Raw genomic sequence first — 19,153 nt, forward strand, 5'->3', positions numbered from 1 at the left:
TAACCACTTCTGTTTAATTTTACAATTTTATTTTGCCTCGGGATAGCATACCGGAAGTATTTGTCTGTCAGTCCGACCAATCGATCAGATTATGGATGCAAATACAGGACTATTCAAGATGAAGAAATTTGTGTCAGACGCATCTACAGTGTTCAATAGGGCAGTTCAGGTAATTAATGGTATTTTTATATAGAAATTGATGTCGTGTTTCACAGAAATTTACAGAGACCCTTAAAATTGTCTCACGCCCCTAGAAACTTGACTTTCTTTTTAAAAGGCCTTTCCCATTTGAGCTGTAGGTAAAAAATGGATGTGTATTGAATTCCCTTTATACCCCCTCTCTCTTTCTCATTCGGTATGGAAGTTGGAAACTGCAATTGGGTGGTAAAACTTGACCGTCTTTGACGATGACTGAAATAGATTGTGTGAAAAAATACAGCTCACTTTATACTGACTTGGTTAGTGTTGGTCATATACATTAGTCACTTGTGTTTTATGTACAATTACCTAAAGCCTTAATAATGAGGGAGGCTGTGCATTTCTCTTGATTTCTTTTTAAGAATGCTCTTCAAAGTGATGCCTAATACTTATAATTATTTGCAACTTTCACGTGGAAGTGAAATGGGGCATTACAACTATAGCATCCTTTGCATCACAATGTGCTTTTTGTTTATTGTAGGAAAATACAATAATAATTAGATGTATTAGACTCGCTAGATAATTGATTTTTTCAGTCTAAGGGATTTTGCACCATTATTATGTTTTGGTGTCATAATCAAAATAAATGTATTGCATACACCAGCTGAGATGGAATTATAATTTATTTCAATTGATAAAAATACCCAAAACCTTTTGAAACTTAAATACTTCAACCACCAGAAGAAAGTACTTATTTATATTAAATTAGAAGATATAGGTATGACACTTTATGTCAGGAGCTACATGTATCATAACTATTGGGGCACAATGAATTTTAGTGGTAACCGATGTCATTGTTTGATGATTATGAAACAATATTGTTATACAAGTCAAAATTTGCATTGTCAATTGCACACCATTTAAATGTTGTTTAATGTGTCCTTTATGAATATTTAATTTGGAAAATGGCAACATTTGTTTTATTTTATTTTTAAAGAAACATCATGCCATCCTGTGTTTAGGGATGTGCAATGCAGTTCTTATAATTTGATTTTGGTTGAGATCTTTTTTTTTTCAACTTTATGAATTACCAGGTATAATTAGCGATGCTAGCAATTAGAATATTAGCGGTAAAAGAAAACTTCTATTTTCTTGAAAAACTTGAAAACACGACAAAAATGTACCGGTAATAATGGTGTATACATTATGTGGCACCATTTAATTACATGTATGTATCTGTAGTCTGATAGGTATAAGAAACTAACATGTCATCTTTTCATAAAGTTTATCTTTGTCATCATTATGTTAATTAGGAAATCAATGAAGAGGTGAATTATATCTATCAAGAATTTAGATTTTTATTTTGAATTGGATTTCACAAATTTCTCATTTTTATTGAGCGTCTACATTGAAGCAAGCTCTTCTTAAAAAAACTGGATACAAAGGAAAAAAATTGTTATTTGGGTACATGTACTAGTATTGGGACATGTATTGTAAATAAACACATTTTTGCATTTGTTAATTTGTTCAATCAGTGCACACTGCAGTAATTTAACTACCGTATTGTCAAAACTTTTATTATTAAGTAATACAGCCTGCACATTACATCAATATTATCAATATTTCAATGTAATGTCCTAGCCCAAGTTAAACTGCTACATATTTGTAAACACAGATTATTCTATAAACAATCTTCGTCTGTTTTTCCAAAAATGCTTCCCATAATATACTGTAAATTCCTAATTAAACGCGAGGAATTAATATCCGCGTAAAATCGGGAGAAGCATCCTTCGCGGATTTTAAAATCTTGCCATTATTTTCTGAGAGTTGAAAACTATAAGAAATAAGGAGAAAAGTTCAACGTTCGCGATTTTATATTCTCGCGATTTGGTAGAAACCAGCGGGATCGCGGAATTAAGTACTCGCGTAATATAAGGAATTTACAGTATTATGCATTTTGGTGTTGATCTTGACATGTAAGTCCCAAAGACTAGGCACTCATATTTATTGCCTATAATTGTTTAAGATATATTGTAACTTCTAAAATCTGTCACTGTGTTATACACAGCATTCTATGGTTTCATCAACATCCGTTGTTAATTCAATCCCAAAAATCAAATGCTCATCGAAGCAAGATATACAATACAGATATGATTGTTGAGATCATTGTCCATGAATTATGCCTCCCCAATACTGTGAAATTTACTAAATCCATATAGACTTGCAGTGCTTTGGATGGTACATTCTAGGCACAAATTAGATTGAATGAATAAAAAAGTGAAATACACAGTGCTATCATTCTGTTAAGTGTTAAAAGTAATTTAAGTAACACTTGGAATTTGTTGAATGTCATGACAGGTAGGTTCATTCATAAGCCCAGGTGTACTCATCCAGTGCATGCCTGAGTCATGGATGTCACCCACAGAAGGTATGCAGTGCATGCCCTTGGGTCATTGTGGGTCACCCTCTCACACTCCTATAGGAATAGGAAAGGTGGGATGTCTGGAAATACTTGTTTTTTGTGAATTTTTTGGTGTATCAAATATTTTTGTCACAGTCTGTCACAGAACAAACAAGAGCAACCAGTTTAGATATATCGGTCGGTTTGTAGAGTATATATAGCCTTAAGCCGTCATTTTCTAGACAGGACTTGTGAATTACAGTCATAACTCATAACTCATAACCAAACTGACTCCTACCCACAGACTTGTAATCAAACAGTCCGAGCGAAAAATGACGTCAGTTATATTAGACGAATTATCAAATTTGTCTATATAATGAATCAGTTTTTTAAGATAAGATTGCATGTAAACAGAAATTGTCTGTCAAATATTGATATTGAAAAGTCTTTGGCAAATTTAAAGGAGATGACATTAAACTTTGTTACAAAATATCCAAAATTCTACATTCAGTTATCTCAAAATTTCTAAATTATTTGTAATTATATCAAAACATTAGCTTAAACGCTTATCTGATATTATTAACAATCCAAATATTATTGTTAACAATTGGACCAATTGATAACAAGTCTGTTTTGGTACGAGTCAGTTTGGGTGCGACTTAACTTGATTCCGGATTTTTCATAATAACACATCATTTTTTTTATGAAAGTATTTGAAACTAAGTTTTGATGTTTGTTTATTCTGTCAATTCCCAGACCTTATTTTCAGACCATTATTGATTCTTTTTCCATTGCAGTTCACTGAAGAGAAACTAGGGTCTGCAGAAAAGACAGAGCTTGATGCTCACTTTGAGAATCTCCTTCAGAGGGCTGATAAAACCAAAGCATGGACGGAGAAAATCCTGAAACAGACCGAAAGTGTGTTACAACCCAACCCAAGTAAGTCGGCGGCACTATTGTTGGCCTGTGTGTTATCTAACACTACTTTATGATGTCCATGGGCACAAATATCAATAAAATCTTTTAAAAATTATGCAAGCTTTTAAACTCCTAAAAGGAGCTTTGACAGTGAAGAGCTGTTGTTGTTTGGTAAACTAATAAAACAGAAGTTATGTCCTACAGACATAATACTGTATAAAAAAAGGTCATCCAGTACTTTTAATAATGCACAAGTAATTAAAAAACATGTACCTATATGTTTATTTATGTATATGAAAACCAAAATAAGTTTTATCATATATCATAAACTTGTTACATTGATGTTTTCATGAAATGTTGCATTTTAGATATACGAATGGAAGATTTTGTATACGAGAAGTTGGACAAAAAGAAGAGAGACCGGGTGAACCACCATGAAGTCCTGGGGCATGTGCTTGTGGATGGGGGCAATGACTTTGGTCCGGGCACAACTTATGGTGAGTGTGGCAAGTCGTCATAGACATGTTTCAATATGATGTAGTGTTTAGAGAGGAGATTAATATTGTGTGACCTATTGTGTTTGTGTGATCAGTGATCTAACTATATAAAATATATAGACATGTACAATACTTTGTCCTTTTCTAACACATTAGCCTTTGTCAGCAATTTGTATGGAATAGTATGCACATGTATATAAACAATGCTGCTCTCCCCTATTTTCTACCCACAACCCCAGAAGTAAATCAGTAAATGGTGGTCATTGACCTTGTTCAAGTTTTTTACATCAGAGGTCAAGGTATAGGTCAAAGTAAGGTACCATTCTCTCCACTCCATTTAAGAATGTGATGGGTCAAGGACACTTATCTTACACAAAAGCAATTACTATGATCGTTGTAGATACACTGGTCTTAAAAACAAGATCAATACTTATTAAGGATTGTTTTACCTTTCACTAATACAGATAAGAATGTTTTTTTGTTTCAAGTAATACAGGGAAGTACTTTATTAAATCAGTGTTTTTTGAGAAAAAATATTGAACAATCAAAGAGATATTGTTTACATTCAGTTAGATTAGGTAACTGAAGCTAGGTCCAGAAATTTTGCAAAATAAAACAGGTACTGGCATAGAGTATGAATTGCAGAAATGAGAACAGTTTTGTGTGGGAATGGTGGTAGTTTCACACCATGAGTTTATTTGTATCCTGTTGGTGTACTGTGTATTTTTTCTGCGGTTGCTGAATTATTTTGGATTGCTGTCTTTCTGTATCAGCTTCAGCCTTCAGCATTTGAACTGTCAGGAAGTCAAACTGGTGGGCTAGATGCCTTAAACCGAATACTCTCATGAGACTGAGGAATGTTTTCAAGTTATCGAAACCAACACATGTTTATTGAATATTCATACCACTTGATATTTAAGAAAATATATGAAAGAGAATTTATTATGTGCTTGTAAAAATCAATGTTTGAAAATCAATGTAAAGGTACTATTTTCATGTTCATGCATGTCATGCATGAACATGAAAATAGTTATATATTGAGAAAATACAAAATGAATCTTATATAACTACAAGTCATTGAATTTGAACCTGATACTGAACATGAACCTGTAAATATGTTAAAGAGTGTTTTTTATTTGAAACATTTTTCAAAAACTCTTTTATTTAGCTTCACTTTTTTAAACCAAAGTAATGGTAATGGTAATGCATTACTTTACTCATGTAATGGTAATGGTAATGCATTACTTTACTCATGTAATGGTAATGGTAATGCATTACTTCAAGAAAATCAAGTAATGGTAATGGTAATTTAATGCCCAAATTCATGAAGTAATGGTAATGTAATGCATTACTTTACAATGTAATTCGCCCCAAGCCTGATGCATGAATATATACCGGCAGAATACATTCAACATCTGTCATTCCCTTACCAAGATTGTATTATCTCTAAATGAACTTGATGAAGAGTTCTGAAATTTGTTTTTTGTTGAATAAAACAAGATTTTAAAATTAAAAGCATTGGATATAATCCAAAATCAATGACCTCCCACAATGCATGTAAAGTAAATCTCTATTGTGGACAAGGGAGTAAACAGTATCTAAAAAGTATGTCACTGGGTCACATATTAGAATGGACTAGAATCCAGACAAGTTAATCAGTGATTAATTACTTCTTGTAATTGTTCTGTTAACCAGAATTAATTGAATCTGTACAAGTTAATCAGTTGGTAATTACTTCTTCTAATGTTTATAGGTTAAGCCCTGAATGACATTTGTAGAAATAATTAATGACATCTAGTGGACATTTGGTAGGTTACATGTACTTGCCTAAATCTTCCTGTAATTGTGTTAAATAGTGGGGTGCTAGCACTGACTGGTAAACTGTTGAAAAATGATTGTAGTGTTGCTGTTCATTGTAAAGCAAAGTTAAACATCCATATGCTGTAAACTCTTCTTATGAACAGTTAAGGAATATTGTAGTATTGAATTAATGGTCATGTAATGAGAGTTTGGAATTAGGAATCATGTGCAAGAATCAGGACCAAAGTTTCCCATGCAAAAAGAAAAGAATTCAATGAATTGAAAATTACTATCTAGCATATGTATTAAATGTAATTAGTGATTTTACTTGATATGAAGCCAAGGTTATTAATTGTGCATACCATGCTGTTTGAATTATTGTGATTGTAAATCAAAACACGGAAAATATAAACTGCCATGTTCTTAACTCTCTCCAAACTTTCAAACAATAAATCACTGTATCATGAATCAGACAAGTGTTGGTATGACATAAAGTCCCTGTTGTTAATAAATGAATGTACAAGTATTATAAGCAGTAAATGTTGTAATGGCATGAACGGAAATTGTGCCAGCAAAGCAACTGCAATCATAATGCCCTGTGCACTGAAAAATGTTTCTTATTGCATACATGTATGTTTATATTTTTAACCAGAAAGCATTGAAAGTTATTCTCTTTTGAGAAGTGGACAGGCATAACCTACATCCACGAATTGGATGTAGGCTATGCCTGTCCACTTCTCCAGAGAGAATACATTGAAAGTTATAATTGAATTGGAAGAGCACAAATAATGTGTAGAAACATAATCATGCACATACAATCTACTGTCATTGTCTGCAGGTAATGCCTTAGTAAAGTGTGGGCAGGCCCAGCTTAGGATAGGAAATGCCGAGAGGGAGTTCATCCAGACCACAAGTAACAACTTCCTACAGCCACTCCATAACTTCCTGGAGGGGGACATGAAGACAATACAGGTAAGCTGGGGGCTGGAGGGGGAGGGGGAGGGGGGGGGCACCTGCTTAGTCACCTCAACTTACCTCACTGTCTTCACTCAAACTGATGATACTGTGGTTATCTCAATATCTTTGGGCATAAATTACTAGGGATTTAATGAAGATCGAGTCAAAAGTAATATATGTAATGAAAAAAAACCTTATGACCTTTCTCATGTTTTAAAAACTTTTTATAGTGTTCTCTTTTAAATATTTTACTGAAAAAATGTTGAGCATTAAGGCTCCTCTACCCTTGGTGACATGTTTTTGTAACAGTACACTATTCTTGTGTCAAACAAATTGATGTCTAACTTCGTAGGTTTATGGATTCGGCATCAAACTAACGGTACTGAATCATGGTCTTCAGGTTCACGGTTTTAATTGATGCAAAAAATTATTTTTTTTACAAATGAGTTTTATTAAATTTTTCAAAAATTATGTTATTTCTTCATAATGTACATCCTGTCTGTCTCCTATCTTTGATTATTAAACTAAATCATTTTATGCTGATTAAAAAGGTGTTAAGTCCTCTAATATTGCAGTTTAAAGTCTAGGCTGTTACTAGATTTATAGATATTATCCTCAAAATTGCTTTTTCTGTTGTCTAATTTCAATGGTCTGCATAAGGATGTTGAACTCCGAGACATCCAATTTGGAGAAGAGTTCAATTATGCCAATTTGGTTTTGTAGAATTGTGTAAGATCACAAGAATAATCCACTGCATGTTTTAAGATATTCCTGACTCCTATGGTACAAGGGGTTGTTCTTTAAGTTGCTCTGGTCTGTGTCAAGTGTAGCAGTTATTGGTTCTATTTTATTGCCCCCACCGTGCAGTGAGAGATGAGTACATCGAACCTTGAACCACTAGAGGTACAGACAGTCCGTGATGTAATCATTCTGAACTGGGTAACCTGTAAGACTAAAGCATCAGGCTCAACTTACAGAATCCTGAAATTAAAAGCTGCGTTTATTAAAACCAATAAAACCAGTGGACTGGATTGCCTCCGCATGAGTATGTTAGGTATTGAGTGAGGCAGAGTGTCGTGTAGATTTAGAAGCTGCAGTAATACTCTGGCTTGTGTTGAGTGGACTTGATCAAGGAAACAGAATCCAATAGGAGTTCATTAGCAGGCATTCTGTCACTCAGGGGTATTTTGTGGGATATTGATTCTCAGACATGTTTTAATCTGTATTGAAGGCTTACAATGGGCTGAGAAAGAAGCTGTAATGACTAACAGTTGCTCCATAGAGACCAACATCTTTTGGAGCTTGATAGAAAATTAGGATAAACTTTTTGGAACATTTAGTTTTTAATTATTTTATGATCAGAGAAATAAAAAACCTGTTAGGCAATAAGTTTTTGAAAAAATTTGAAATCAAAGTAATTTGTGAATGTAATTAGAATTATGACAATGAAATTAAAATTATGACAATGTGCATTCATCTAGTATGTTATAGTGAAGAGTTTAAAGATGAGTTTTAATAATGTGTATTTATTTTTTTTACCTAATTATCATATTCTCCCTCTTTAGCACCCTGGTCCTGCACCACCTTTCTGCATTGAAATACTTAGCATCAAAGCCGAGGATTGACTTCAGATTTATGCACTCTTCTTTAATTGATCTGAATTGAGAACTTAGTTGGGTAATCAAAATGTTGGGGACAGTGAGGCTCGAGTCTTTAGATTATGAAATAACGGCTACAGGGATAACTCTTAATATATCGGCTGTAAAAAACCAAAATCTTTTGATGAGTATTCTTTTGCAATCGAGTTTTGAGCATCTCAATCCTTTTCAATAAAGAATGTTAGTAAGAAACAGCATAAGGATGATTTGTTACAATGATCATCATGTGCCAAGGTTCTCACAATCAGCATGTGATAGGTTCAGATGGAAGCGGACTGCCTGAAACTGTGTTGACAGTATGCCCCTAATCGATTGCCCCTCTCCTCCCAGGCGGCACCCCTCTTACGTTTATCCTCCCCATCGAGTCTGTTAACAGTATGCCCGTGATCAATCGCCCCTCTCCTCCCCATTGGTCTCCCCCGTTGTATTTATCTTCCCCATTGATTTTTGGACTGTACATCAGCTGTCCCATACTGTGTGTCCAAGACAATGAGAGTAATACCACAGGCGTCTGTTACCAGATAATTGTATCTTTCCACATGAATTAATGGACAGGAAATGAGGAACACAGTTTTCTATCTTCCTAATCCTTGTCAACAGACTAGGAATGAGACCTCCAGTGCTCTGTGTTATTCAAACAAGTGTAGCTTTGCTGCAGATATATTCTACAATTCCTTCAATAAAAGAAATTGTTCTATTAATTGGTACTTTTTAAGGTGGTATGGCACACCTCCACATTTTGTTGTACTTCCAATCTAAATGAACAACAAAATCAAGCATAATTTTATAAACTTTTTCTTTCCCTAAAACTATTACCTAACAGGGTTACGCAATGTATTAGACCTTTAACTAAGAATCTTTGAATCATGAGTTAAAATTCCGCAGGGGCTTTTAAAATTTTTACCTGTCCAAAAATTTCAAAAGATATTTATCGTCAAATATTGTAAAATTTTAAATTTTCAAAATGGTGACGGTATTTTTACTATAATGTACTATTAATATGGACAGGTGTCCCATATCACCTTAAATGTAATGCAGTTATTGGAAGTTTAAGAAAGGTTCAAACTTTCACTCTAAGGAAAATAATTATTAAACATAGGAATTAATTTAAATTGGTCTTTGACTGTGCTTCTTTATTCTTCTTTGCTTTTGGAATCATACATATAAATATGAAAACAAAAGTTTTGGAGTTATAATTTTAACTGTTATACTTGCAGAAAGAGAAGAAAATTTTGGAAACAAAGAGGTTGGATTTGGATGCGTCCAAGAACAGACTGCGTAAAGCCAAGTCGACATCCCAGCCGCAGGTAACTACCGAATCATTATCTCTGAAGTGTTTTGTGACGGGATATGATGCAGACTTGTTAAAACACTTATAACTATTTCATCAATATTTCACTGCTGCTCTTTGTTGGCTGTTAAAGTTACTGTATTGGAAGTGTAAGATTGATTTTGTGGTGTGAGCTAAAGGACATTAAGAGAAGAAGACTGTAATGTTTGTGTGTGTTAATGAAGGGAATATGAAGAGAAAAAGTTATAGGGCAGAGAGGGAAAGATAAGCAAGGGCAGAAAAAATGATTTGGTAGTAAAATGTTATGACTAAAATTAAGTATGGGAGGGGGATGATTTTAGACTTTCTTTCCTGATATTCATTCCCAATCACTGGAGAAAGAGATTTGTGTTGTGTGACAAACACCACAGCTCTCTAGGCTACTACATCTGTCCCTTCAGGGAATCCACCATTGTAAAACAATACACAAATTTGAAGCTTGACTTGACACTGCCAAACTTGATTATAGTAGATCTCTGGGTGCTTGTCTCTCAGATAGATTGAACAGATAAATTGTTGATATTGCTTTGCGGTAAAGTACAAGAACTTTTGCAAAAGAGAAAATTTGGTTTAATTTAGTCCATGTATTATCCCTAGTTCTGTCTATAATATCAGAATGTAAAGTATGGAATACAAATTTGACATGCAAAGAGAAAGAAAAAGAAAGACTTTAACATGCAGGAATGATGAAGAATGAGCCAAAAAATGGCAGGAGAGAGAGAGAGTGAGTGAGATTGTGCTGTCTTTGTTTACATTGTGTGTTTGTACCTGTTCCAGTCGTCCCAGAATTCCCCACAGAATGTGTTGATGATGGTAGAGGTCAGTCTACACTGTTGTCTATTGTAAACCCCGCCAAATTTATTCATTTACAGTTTTCTAGTGATTTATGTTTTGTTTCGCCTAGGTTTCCCCAGAGTTATCTTTCTTTCATTATCTTTCATTAAAATTTTTGGGAATCGGAAAATATTTAAACTCTTCTTCTTTTTTCAGTATGAATGTTGCATGCTACATCTTTTCAAAATCTAATATTTTACAGATAAAATAAATCTACATTTTATGTAACATCCAGTTATAAATTTCTTATGGCTGCTTGATCAGGTTTTTTGGCAATCAAAGTACATGAAGCATCTGGTACAAAATATATATCATATTAATTCAAAAGATAGAAATGTTTGAAGGATTTCATATAATATATCATTTGAATTATGCAAACCTAATGGATAGAAAAAGGATAGAAAAAAGATATGTACTGGTACACAGGATTTTATCTTTAATATTTACATTTTCAGTGTCTTTGTCTGTGATAACACTATGTATAGATTTTGTAACGTACAGTCCAATAAATTCAAATGACGTATTGTTGGGGAGCAGATAGGGCTTGTGTAACTAAAAGAAATGAAAATCATATAAATATGTCAATATTCTAATATTGTACAATTATTGCTGAAAATTATGTAAATATATAGTAATAAAGAATCATTCTTTGAATATTATGAGGTGATAATTTTGGTTGGGACTTGGATCAAATCTATCATAAAGCTCTTTGAGCTTTATTGTATTTGACCACACCCTGACCAAAATTATCACCTCATATAATAATCAAAGAATGATTCCTTATTCCTTAATTAGCCAAACACTTGTGAAATCTATTGGGTATGTCATTGTTGGGAAAGGCCAAAGTCTTGTTATGAATAAATCGTTCTCCACATCAGAATGAATCTTTATAAGGGACGCAGTCTTATTTAAGTTACCCACTAAAATATTCATCATATCATTCCTGTTTTGTAAATGTATTTTGTACACCATTTTTTTTAATGGAAAAATTGCTTAAATGATGGAAAAATTAATGCAAAGTGCATTGCTTATTATTGATATACATGCCTTTATATATTTATGAAATTAATTCATTGTTTACAAAAAAAATGTTATTTTGAATGGGATCAAGCAGCTTCAATTATATACAGATACTGATACTGTTGTTTCATCAATATTCATTGAATACCAATTTTCTTGGATTTCATTGTTAAGTTTATCCATGAAATTAAATTTTCATTGAAGTGCAATTTCTTCTAACAATTTGTATTGATAGGGTCATTGGCTACAAATTTACGTATCTTTGAAATTGTGATTTCATTGGCTACAAATTTACGTATCTTTGAAATTGTGATTTTCTCTTCATCCACGAAAATTGATACCTTTGAATATTAATGAAACCACAATATAATACTAGGAACTAGGGTTTGCAGTTTTACATGCTAATTCTGTACATGTCTGTTCATGCTTCCAGGAAGAAAACCCTGTCAGGTTTCATCTTGTAACTATCACTTTTTTCTTTGCTGCTTAAATTTATGATCATTCCATCTGTCAGTCTAGCACATACATGTACTTTAGAAAAATGTCTTATAGCAAATGTCCCCATGCTGTGTGTTTTGTGAAGCCAGCTGTCTTGTTACATATATTTTATGTTTCAGCAATTTCATTGGTTGGTCATTAATCTAATTACAGTAAATCCATATATTTTATAGTCTGTGTAGTAAATTACTTTGATAAACTGTATACATGGAAAATAATTTGGCAAAAAAATATTTTATAATAGTGGAAAAATAGTTCTGCAAATTCAATTCCAACATTCTAACAAATTCGCAATTATGAATTGAAATGAAATTATTTTATGACAAGATAATTGATAAATATAGTAACTTCAAATAGTTAAGGATAGAAATTATCTAAAGCTTAATTTAAAACTAACTCCATGAAATGGATATTCCTGTTTGACATATTCATTAGAAGTGTATCCAATAGAATATTAACCCAAGTACATGTCACATAGATCAAATAATATTAACCCAAGTACATGTAACATAGATCAAATAATATTAACCCAAGTACATGTCACATAGATCAAATAATATTAACCCAAGTACATGTCACATAGATCAAATAATATTAACCCAAGTACATGTAACATAGATCAAATAATATTAACCCAAGTACATGTCACATAGATCAAATAATATTAACCCAAGTACATGTAACATAGATCAAATAATATTAACCCAAGTACATGTCACATAGATCAAATAATATTAACCCAAGTACATGTCACATAGATCAAATAATATTAACCCAAGTACATGTAACATAGATCAAATAATATTAACCCAAGTACATGTCACATAGATCAAATAATATTAACCCAAGTACATGTAACATAGATCAAATAATATTAACCCAAGTACATGTCACATAGATCAAATAATATTAACCCAAGTACATGTAACATAGATCAAATAATATTAACCCAAGTACATGTCACATAGATCAAATAATATTAACCCAAGTACATGTAACATAGATCAAATAATATTAACCCAAGTACATGTCACATAGATCAAATAATATTAACCCAAGTACATGTAACATAGATCAAATAATATTAACCCAAGTACATGTCACATAGATCAAATAATATTAACCCAAGTACATGTCACATAGATCAAATAATATTAACCCAAGTACATGTCACATAGATCAAATAATATTAACCCAAGTACATGTCACATAGATCAAATAATATTAACCCAAGTACATGTAACATCCATGAAATAATATTAATCTGTTTTGTGCAAGTAATCTAATGCAGGTTTCAATACTGATTGATAATTTAATCTTGCATGTTTGCATGAATTCATGAATTTAATCAAATTTCTGATAACTTTTAACCTCCAACCCCCCCCCCCCCCCCCCCCGAAAAAAAAGAATCAGCCATGACCTCCAACCAGAGACCGGACTTGCATCCTTATATAGCTGTCCAATGAATGATCTCTACCAAAAAATTCTAGATTCTACGATCCAAAAAAGACTTACAGTGTTATATTTATCTAGACCCCCACCATCCCTGTTTGATGTACCCCTCCCCAAGTTTGTTCTTCATTAATTGTTTCCCTATTGTACCTGAACTGCTTTTCTATTGAAAAAAAAAATCAATTATCTATTGTGTGTTTGAATATACAATGTACCAGTAGTCGACGTGGGGGAGAGATAATTTAGTCTTGTTATTAGGGGAAAAGGGTATCAAAGAAGGATTAAGGAGATCTGTGAATGTGATGGGTCATTATACCAAACCATGTAGCTCACTCAAGTCATCCCCAACATGGGTACTTCCCAATTTGTCCGTATGTCTGTAGGTAGTTTGTCATATCCCTATCTTAAAGCTGACAAGTATAAACCCAATGTTTCAAAAGTACATTGCCTTTTATCGCACAAGCATCACATTTTGGGTTTTTACTAGAACAATGCTGGTAATTATTTACATTGTCGTATTGAAATTATTAAAACTATTTATATTGTTTGTGAAAATAAAGTTTTCCATAGGATTAACATAAGCGATAAGAGAAATTATAAAAAAAAAAAAGGAATTATTGAAATTTTAAACAGACAATGCATGTAGTATTATAAAATGAGATTGAGAGCAGTGTGTGTATTGAACTGTTATAAACTTGCTGATTGTTTGTTTACATGCTCACCAGGACGATGCAGTGGCTAGAGTAAGATTTAATTAATGCATGCTCTTATCTCTTATTTTTTATTTGAATAAAAGAGCTTGAGATCGATTTGTTTCATGTAAAATATGCTGGGGTTGGGTTTGCATGTGGTGAAGGCTCATTGGTTCGTCATCATTGTACACACTTGTCTCTTATCCTAGCTGTAATCTGGCTGAAATATTCCAACACAGCATAAACATTAATAACCAATAAGCTCACCTATCCTCCTTATATTATCTGGAGACATTATGACATTTGCAAGCAGCATTGTGATTTTTACCATTGAAATCATAAATACAGTTACTGAATTTTGAGAATCTGAACCTGCATGTACACATCCATATCTTTTAAACAAACTGGTTAAAGACATATCAAAACTAGCCTTTTATGGTGTAAATGCACATTCTTTGAATTAACTGTATTAATCAAATCAACAGTAAAATGATGAAATATTTATCCCTAAGTGTTAAGCTTGAGTATTTACCTAATGGAGGAACAGAGACATGACACTTTCATTCTATCAGTCCATGATTTTTTAGGAAATAGTCTTAGATTAAAAATAGCCTATGTTATAGGTCTTGGCTCATGGTCCTGTAGAAACAAATCATGACTTACATTTAGCAATTCAGTAGTGTTCTCTTTCTGTTGGCGTAATTGCATGATAACTATAGTTTCTGAATTAGTGCCATTATTACAGCCTTGCTTGACTGACTAATGATTTGACGCGTGAGCTGTCGGATCCATTTTCTTTGTCGTGTATAGTTTTGTCAGACTTCTCGCTGTACTTGCAGGCTGAAGCAGACCTACGCGTGGCCCAGGCCGAGTTTGACAGACAGGCCGAGATTACCAAGCTACTTCTGGAGGGGGTCAGCAGTGCACATGTATGTCAACATATTATTTTTACCAGTCACTTTTATATGCCATGAAATATACGGTAGTTCAAATTTTGCATTGCAAAATTATACATGATATAGCATCTTTACGAAAAATTTTTACTTGTTCATGAAATGTCTGTTTAGTTGTAGAGATGATTTTAAAACACATTTAATAATTCTTTGTCTTCAAATTCAAACTTTTTTTAAACAAGTAATCCAGGCACAAACTGTGCTGTATATGTGATAGCATGTGTCTGTATAAACCCTGACCATTCTGCCTGTAGGCCCATCATCTTCGCTGTCTGAATGACTTCATCGAGGCCCAGTTAACCTATTACGCTCAGTGCCAAAACTACATCTCTGAACTGCAGCAACAATTAGGAAGGTAAGTTTAGAAACACCCTGTATCCATATATGCATGTTTTAATCTATATTTTGTTTCTTTAGTTGGTGGTATGCTCAAATTGAATAGAAATCTAATTAGTGCTATATTGTTTATGCCTTTTTAAGGTCTTAATTTTTTCCCTGAAATACACTCATCAGGTAGTCAGGTTTTAAAAATTTGCAGAATCGTTCAATTAATGAGGCAAAATTATAACAATATAGGGTAAATATGAGTAGTATATATTATAAACAGAATATTACAGTACTTGTAATACCTGTACCTGTAAAATTGGCAGTCAGCTACTTCTAAAGAGATTAACAGTTGAATTAGGTCATATTACAATCTAATCCAAATCATTTTTGTCAGGCAGTCGTATACAAATGGATATTTTTATGGTCTCAGAACAAATTTTAAAAGTAAAATGCAGAAAACAACTATCTACAATGACTACAGAACATATCAATTGTAGAATTCAACCTTGGCATTTCATGCTACTATTTACACTGTTGTCAAAACATTTTCAATTGTAGAATTTTATATTGGCATGATTATTACCAGTACCGGTATTTTTTTTTTAAGGGGGGGGGGGGGGGGGGGCAAAGCCTCTACCTGTTATAGTCAGTATCTTTGAATATCTTTGCATGCATGCTTTCATTTATTTATTTTTTCTTCAGTGAATTTCTTCAGTCAGACAGATTTCACCCTTTAATATCCCTTAATACCCCGAGTGAAGTGTGACATTAATTATTTAAAGTTTGCATAAACCCTATATAAAAATGTGTATTGATATCAATTTGAGAATGCATATAACCATTACAAAACAGTCACCAAGGAGATATTTTTTGGTGTAAAAAGATGATTTGTTGTTTATATTTTGAACATTAACGTCAACATTGATGTACTAAAAAATCATCTAGGTTTAATATACATGTATTAGAAATTATTTCTTCCAATTGCATATCATTTTTTTGAAAGTTTAACATGTTTCAAGAAATTGTTTTCTGTTGAATTTGACATTGATCCAAATCAAAATAGTTAGAAATAATTGTTATGATGTATAAGACTGAAGGTGCGGGGTTAGGACTGAAAGTGTGGCTCGTGTCTGACTGCTTTTGTTTTGTTTCAGCTATTCTCACACGTCCGGTGTCGGGAACAATTCCTCCAACTCCTCGGGGGCAGGTATATCCTCCGGTATCCCCTCCTCCGTCCCCCTCCAGGCTTCTGCACCACCCCAGATCAATGTCATAGCGGCCACGCCCAATATAGAGAAAAAACAGGCCCGCGTCCTGTATGACTATGACGCAGCAGATAGTTCTGAACTTACCCTCTTAGCCGATGAAGTAAGGCATCATCTGGCACTCATTCTCATTTGAGTTGCATGCTTTGGGAATCAGTTTTCTGTAGACAGTTTATTGATCATTTACTGTAGACTTCTTAGACAGTTTAACTCTTTGTTGTTAAGGTTTAAAGCCAATGTTTCTTCAAAATAATTCGTACAACCCATACTTTTGGTGTATACTAGTATCTGCTACTTATCATTTATTTATCATTTGATTTATATCTATTGCTCATTTATTATATCCACCTTTTCCTTTACATGATAAAATATTGCATTCCTCCTATTTTATGCTAGTTTTTTCTGAGTTTATTGGTGTTTTAAAGCAAACTTTTAAAACTCCTTAAGGTACTGCTAAATCACTTTTATAGGTGAAATCTGTATTGCTTGAAAAACACTTAATTTATTTAAAGATTGATATAACTTCAGATTGTGGTTAAGAACTCATAGGAAAAATTAATAAAATTAAGTTTTATTTGAAATTCACTGAATTACGAAAACTTCAATCCTCATATTTTCAAGTATAGTTAATCCTTGCTGTTAGGTTTTAGGGAGGTGATTTTGTTTTTCTGTTCTCTTTAGCTTATTTCATTAAATCTGAAATATTTTATTTTTTCAGCTCATAACAGTTTACAAAACCCCAGGTCTGGACCCTGATTGGTTGATGGCAGAAAGAGGCCCCCAAAAGGGAAAAGTTCCTACTACATATCTGGAAGTGTTAGAATGATAGTTGCTTTGACTGTAGTATAAAGAACTTACGATCTTTTTTAATTTTTGTGAATTTTTAAATTTACTTTGAATGTTGCAATATGTAATTATTAAAAACAGAGCTGTTGGCTATATCTGGTCATCTGGAATCTGAAGTAGACCAACCCGATTAATTTGTAAATTGTTTGGGATATGTGTATAGACGACAATTTTATCTGTACTGAGTATAGACAGCAATTTTATCTGTATATTGTGTAAACACAACTTACTCTATATACCAGGTATGTGATAGATTGTATATCTCACACCTGTACCACGAAATCTTTGAAATGAAATGCTGCTTGACACTTGTATGAAGATTTCTTTGAAAAATTAGTGTCAACATTGTAGCCTTTTCCTGTTATAGCGAGTGTATAAGATGTAATTTTATGAAACAAACTGTTTTGTTTGATGTATACACCTTCAATGCAAACATCGATACTTTTGTTACAATGTTATAATGAAAATGTTCTTGCACAGTATTTATTTCCTAACTCTAATTATTTTACATTGTAAATACATGTATAAAAAAGTGACAGAAGCTAATTTTCCTCTGTCTTTACACACACACACATTGGGTCACTGATTTCTACTGCATTAAGCTCTGTCCTGGTCATCCAGGCTGTCACTTACTCTCACAATAACTGTGCCCTACTCTTGTGATGGAAGTTATTTCTATCAAGTACTAGAAACAACTATGTTTGGTCACTTTTGTGGTTTTTCTGCAATCCTTAGTTACAACAGACAACAGTATTATTGAGTTTTTAGGTGGTTTTTTTCCACAGTGCACGTTTATTTTTGGTCAAGTCTTGTTTTTTTTTCCTGTAGGCTGAATTAAATTCAGTAAAATCAGAAGTGGACTTATGTAGTTACTATTTGAAGATAAAATATTTGTGGGTTTTTTTCACAGACATTGACATTTTAATTGATCTGGTGTATGGGGCATTTATATTCTATGAAATCATTTATATTCTGTAAAACCTCAGCAAAACTGTACGATGTTACCACTAAATTGCATCATTGTCAATGTTTTTTTCGACCTCCTTGTAAAAGAGAGATGTGTCCTTTTAGAACAATTGATACATGTGCTCATTGTTCATTTGATTATAGAAGTGGTTACTAGAATTGACAAGTACCCTTACTATGTGATGAATGTTGTACAGTAGGTTTGTGGTGCAAACAAAACGAGCACAACAGTGCTTCAAACCATTCATAAACTATTCATATTCGTTGGAAATAAAGTTTATTGATGCTATCCAGATCTTATTAATGAGAGAGAGAAGAGAGAGAGAGAGACGCGAATATCTTGTCGCAACTGCGACTTATAGGTGCGAGAATACGCAATAAATCCAAATGGTGATGATAAAAGAAGTATGCTTTGTGAGTAGAATTTGATGCCCGTACGGGAAAAAAATCGGAGTTTGAGGATAAGAAACAAAAAACATATTTTTTTTTTATACAGGACTGTATCAGGCACATACCCAGTACAGAAAACACTGTCTTAAAATTCATCAGTTTATTTTTTGATTCACGTTAGGCAGTCCGATTTTAAATAAAGGACATCAGT

General features: G+C 33.0%; 1 protein-coding gene across 7 annotated transcripts; it reads left to right on the top strand.

Moving 5' to 3' along the window:
* Positions 1-18: 18 nt before the first annotated feature.
* On the top strand, positions 19-18,841 carry LOC105317978 (endophilin-B1). 7 transcript variants are annotated; one of them, XM_011414810.4, is made up of 12 exons: positions 19-169; positions 3,337-3,478; positions 3,826-3,954; positions 6,593-6,726; positions 9,587-9,676; positions 10,477-10,518; positions 11,987-12,013; positions 14,229-14,246; positions 15,035-15,124; positions 15,403-15,503; positions 16,630-16,843; positions 17,459-18,841. In XM_011414810.4, the coding sequence occupies exons 1-12, from the start codon at positions 92-94 to the stop codon at positions 17,564-17,566; spliced, it is 1,173 nt and encodes a 390-aa protein (XP_011413112.2). In that variant the 5' UTR covers positions 19-91; the 3' UTR covers positions 17,567-18,841. The 7 variants fall into 7 exon arrangements, with proteins under 7 accessions (XP_011413112.2, XP_011413113.2, XP_011413114.2 ...); XM_011414811.4 differs by lacking the exon at positions 14,229-14,246; XM_011414812.4 differs by lacking the exon at positions 11,987-12,013.
* The last annotated feature ends 312 nt before the right edge of the window (positions 18,842-19,153 follow it).

The sequence above is a fragment of the Magallana gigas genome, chromosome 2 (assembly GCF_963853765.1).
Source record: "Magallana gigas chromosome 2, xbMagGiga1.1, whole genome shotgun sequence".
Classification (NCBI taxonomy): domain Eukaryota; kingdom Metazoa; phylum Mollusca; class Bivalvia; order Ostreida; family Ostreidae; genus Magallana; species Magallana gigas.